The 4253-nt window shown below is 36.4% G+C and overlaps 1 protein-coding gene across 1 annotated transcript; it reads right to left on the bottom strand.

The window, feature by feature from the left end:
- Positions 1-237: 237 nt before the first annotated feature.
- LOC107686805 (synapse differentiation-inducing gene protein 1-like) lies at positions 238-3417 on the bottom strand. The gene is made up of 2 exons (XM_016483926.1): positions 3017-3417; positions 238-548 (listed from the first exon to the last, which is right to left on the bottom strand). Exons 1-2 carry the CDS (start codon positions 3341-3343, stop codon positions 387-389), a joined length of 489 nt encoding a protein of 162 aa, XP_016339412.1. The 5' UTR covers positions 3344-3417; the 3' UTR covers positions 238-386.
- Between the last annotated feature and the right edge of the window lie 836 nt (positions 3418-4253).

Here is a 4253-nt window from a genome sequence, read left to right on the forward strand (position 1 = left end):
TGCTTTTCTGACTAAATTAATTTCTTGTAAAGTAGCAGGTATAGTTGTTAAATGTCAGACACACCATTTCATGTGGTAAAAACTTGGGTCTAAGGGTTAGTCTTACAGTTTGCTAAAATGTGGCTCATGCACTAGGAATATCTGTTAGTAATTACTTAAAATGCAATTGTATAATAAACAAAAACAAAAATAAATGCTAAACAAAAACTAAAAAATTTTTTTAGTTGGTCAAGCTTTTATTGTTTTAAACATCCAATAATCCACCTTTACAGCGTGTTACAGTGTTTTAGCTGTGTGAATATTGACACATGAAGCAAATAACATTTTAAATGAAGAGAATCAAATTTGTTTGTATAATCTGCATCCAACCATGATATCTGTAACAGTTATGGATACTGGTTTACATTTTTAAACAACACAACCTGACAGATAATATACAATACAATCAAAATGAGGCCAAGAGCAAGAGCGGCATGATTAAGGGTGAGTGCCGTTTTGGAGTTCCTCTCTGCTAATTCTCGCTGTCCTGAGTAGTTGGCATTTCGAGTCTGTGAAAACAGTTGTGAAACAGAATGTCAATCGCTTCTGTTCTCATTCTGAATTTCTTTAAACCAATGGCAGGTGGGGAGTTCTCAAAAGAGGGGACAGACTTCACTCTGTGGATGGGTTTTCTTAGTAACATGTAATGCTTCATTTTCATTTGATGGAAGGTTTCTAGGTTGTATTAAATACAATTTACATAATCAGGCTTCACTCAGTAGAGTTTGTTTTATTTTCATTTGATGGAGGGTTTCCAGGTTAAAAGTGTTTTAAACATTATACCTTACACTATGCCAACAAACAAACGACATAATATGTTTGTTTATTTATTAAAACTAAGTCACACCAACATAGGGGTACTAGTAGACACGATAAACCGGTTTGTCAACCAGTAGAGATTTTGGACTATTGTCTTTATAGAGGTTGCTCACACAACGTTTAAGTTGTATTTCTTTTCTTATTTTATAGTGCTTGAGGTTTTTCACATAGGCCTATTTCACTTGTGTCTTTGTTTTTTTTGTCCTATTGCTTGTCATTTGTTTTCATTTTATCGCCGACTGTTTACTTGCCTTCAGTAAGCTTAAGAGTTTTTCTTTTTTGCTCATGTTAGTCAGGCTATTTTGTGATATTGAAATTAATGATGAGAATTATCAGCCTGAAATAGTAAAATAAGAACTTTTTTCTTAAAACTTAAAACTCTTAGGCCCGGTTTCACAGACCGGGCTTAGCTTAAGACAGTACTAGGCCTTAGTTAAAGGTGCAATAGGAGATCTTGGAAAATGCTAACTTTAGCCTGATAGCACTGAAAGCGAACGTCCCACCCTCCCTGCAATTGCCGTCCAAAGCCACGCCCCCTGAACGCATTTACACTCACAGACCAGAGACAACATTACTACAATAGGCTACATCAGGTTCGCAATTCCAGCCCATATTCTGAAGTGAAGTAAACTTCAACGGATTTCCCCCACTCAGGGAGTAGGGAGCAATGAACACTGTGTAGGGATCATATCGATCGGAACACAGTTCATGCACGTAGCTCACTTCTAACGAGCTGGCGCGAGGACTAGATTAACCGCTGGGCTACATCATGTGTCATTCACCGGTGAGAAATCTTTAAAAGTACTACAATACCAGGAAGAAAGATCGGGTTGTTGATGTTTGCCTGCCATCCTCGCTCTGTCTGCACAGCGTGCATGAATGCGCTGATGACATATCCTGTCTGCGCGAACAGGGTGTGCAGAGGTATGCTAATACATATTTGACAGGCAGGTAGGAAAGCACATTAAAACGCTCGGACCGAGTGTTTTGATTGGACGAACATTTCTTGATCCTAAGCCTTCCACAGAATATATAAATACAGACAAATACATGTAGACCACTTAACTTAATAATTGCTATCAGGATGTGAAGAGACTTTCAACCAGCATAACAAAAAATGTTTCTGTCTGACATTTTTTAAGATATGTCAGAGCAAGATATATTCAGTTGAGACAGCTCAAACATGCATTTTAATCTGGGACTAGCCTTAAGCCAAAGTCTGTTGTTGTTGAGCTGTCAGTCATTTACGGGAAACCAAAAAAGTGAAGCAACATATTTATCAGTGGAGCATGACAGTTATGTGAATGTTACATGAATGATTTTTATACTTTTTTGTAACTACAGATAGGGTACAGCTCAGGCTTTATGCTGATGATACACAGGGCAACTTTTTGAGCAATGTTGCCGGGCAACTTTGGGTAATGATGCCGTCAACAGGCAACCAGGTGAGACACAGGGCCCACGACCGATCTAAAGTATCTAGATAGACATTTGTTGACCCATTCAATTGCTCAAAAAAAGTTGCCTCTCCTTTTTATCTTTTCATCTCTCAACTGCAACTCTTTTTTATTTATTTATTTATTTATTTATTTATTATTAATTGATTTCATTTTTATTTATTTAAAATTAAATCACTGCAGTATTCAAAAATAAAATTAAACTATTCATAGTAGCATATATATATATATATGTGTGTGTGTGTGTGTGAATACACACAAACACCACAAATTGATGAAATGAATAAACTGGTGGAAATTTGTCAACGGTTTCGGACTATTGACACAGCACACCACAAATTGATTAAATTAATTCTTTATACATTATAAATAATTAATAATCATTTTAGATTTTTTTTCTTTGTGTGGCTGTTAAAAGGTCAAAATGAATGAATAAATAAATACATAAATACATAATTTTGAACTTCTGATGATTACCAAACTCCTTACTCTTTATATATTTGATTTATATATTTTAAATTACTAAACATTGAAATAAAGACATGCCTACTTATTTTGTCTGCTCTATTGCATGAACCTTATTTTTCTGGAGAAGCTAAACATATTGTGCTATTTTCATACGTAATTATACCTAAAAAAGTTAAAGAAATGTAATTCATAGTTCATAAATAAAAGGAAAGCACATGGACTAATATACTTACAGACCAGGAGTAAATCAGCGCAGCAATGCCCAGAGGTAAGCAGCAGCACAGCATGGTAAAGATGGAGTAACCCAAGTAATCTGGCACTGGATTGGCCAGTGGAGCGGCGGTCACAAAAACTGCAGGCTGCACAGCGACCACGGACTGTCCTGGATATGGCCCCTGGGCGTAGGGGCCGTGGGGGACTGGGTGGCTTGGAAATGAGGGAGGATATCCCGCAGGACTGTCCTGGTATGCTGGTGGTGGTGCTGCTTGCTGCAACATTGCTGATTTCTCAGATGAATTGCAGGCCACTGGAGGCTGATTGAAAGACGGGCTGGAATCCATTCGTCTGATTATTGAATTTTGGTTGTAATTTCCTTTGCTTTGTGCTCTGCAGAGACGTATGTATTACTGTACTCTTGTGTCATATACCCTGTCAGTTAAGGTAGTCAGCATGTGGGAGGTGAGTTGTAGGTTGTAGGGGAGGAGTGAGTAGAAGTTTACCATTGTATCCATCATACTACGTGGCTGCAGGCGTTACCTTGAGGTTTCACATTTACTGAGATACATAAAATATCAGGAGTATTTCACCACACCAAATCATATTTTTGGGACCTTGTGACAATAAATCTTGCTCTTTTTAACCAGTTTCCTTATCCCTCCTGTCAGCATTACACGTCTAAACTCACAACATGGGTTATAAACTCAGCCTTCCTGTGTTTAGAACAAAAGCACTGTTAATTAATAAAAAAACAAACAAAAAAACATGCATTATGTACATTATTCAGAATGATCAGAATGGCAGTTAAGGGGAAGTTACATGAATGAGCTTATTTTGTTTATAATTCATTCATATTTGTGTGTCCACAGATACAACTCAAGCTTTAGCCTCTCATCTGTTTGGAAGTCAACTATATGTTTTTTTATAGTTATTACAATGGTAAAGTGAAATCAACCTGTTGGAGAATCTCACCAAGTGCTGTATGTCAAGCACAAGAAATTTTATTTTTACTTTCACTTTTACTATACTGTAAAAAATTGGAATTTACAGGATTAAAGATTATTATTTTACAATAAATTACTGTAGTCAGAAATTTACTGTGAAATCAATGCATGCTGGGTCATTTTATTACAAATTACTGTGAATGAACAGCAGAATGATGCTAACATCACAGTAATTTACTGCTCTTGTTATACTGTGAATTCACATTGTAAAGTTGTCTTTAACTGTGCCACTGTGAGAAATGTAGTTGTT

This window comes from Sinocyclocheilus anshuiensis, unplaced genomic scaffold (assembly GCF_001515605.1).
Source record: "Sinocyclocheilus anshuiensis isolate Anshui unplaced genomic scaffold, SAMN03320099.WGS_v1.1 scaffold389, whole genome shotgun sequence".
In the NCBI taxonomy this organism is placed as follows: domain Eukaryota; kingdom Metazoa; phylum Chordata; class Actinopteri; order Cypriniformes; family Cyprinidae; genus Sinocyclocheilus; species Sinocyclocheilus anshuiensis.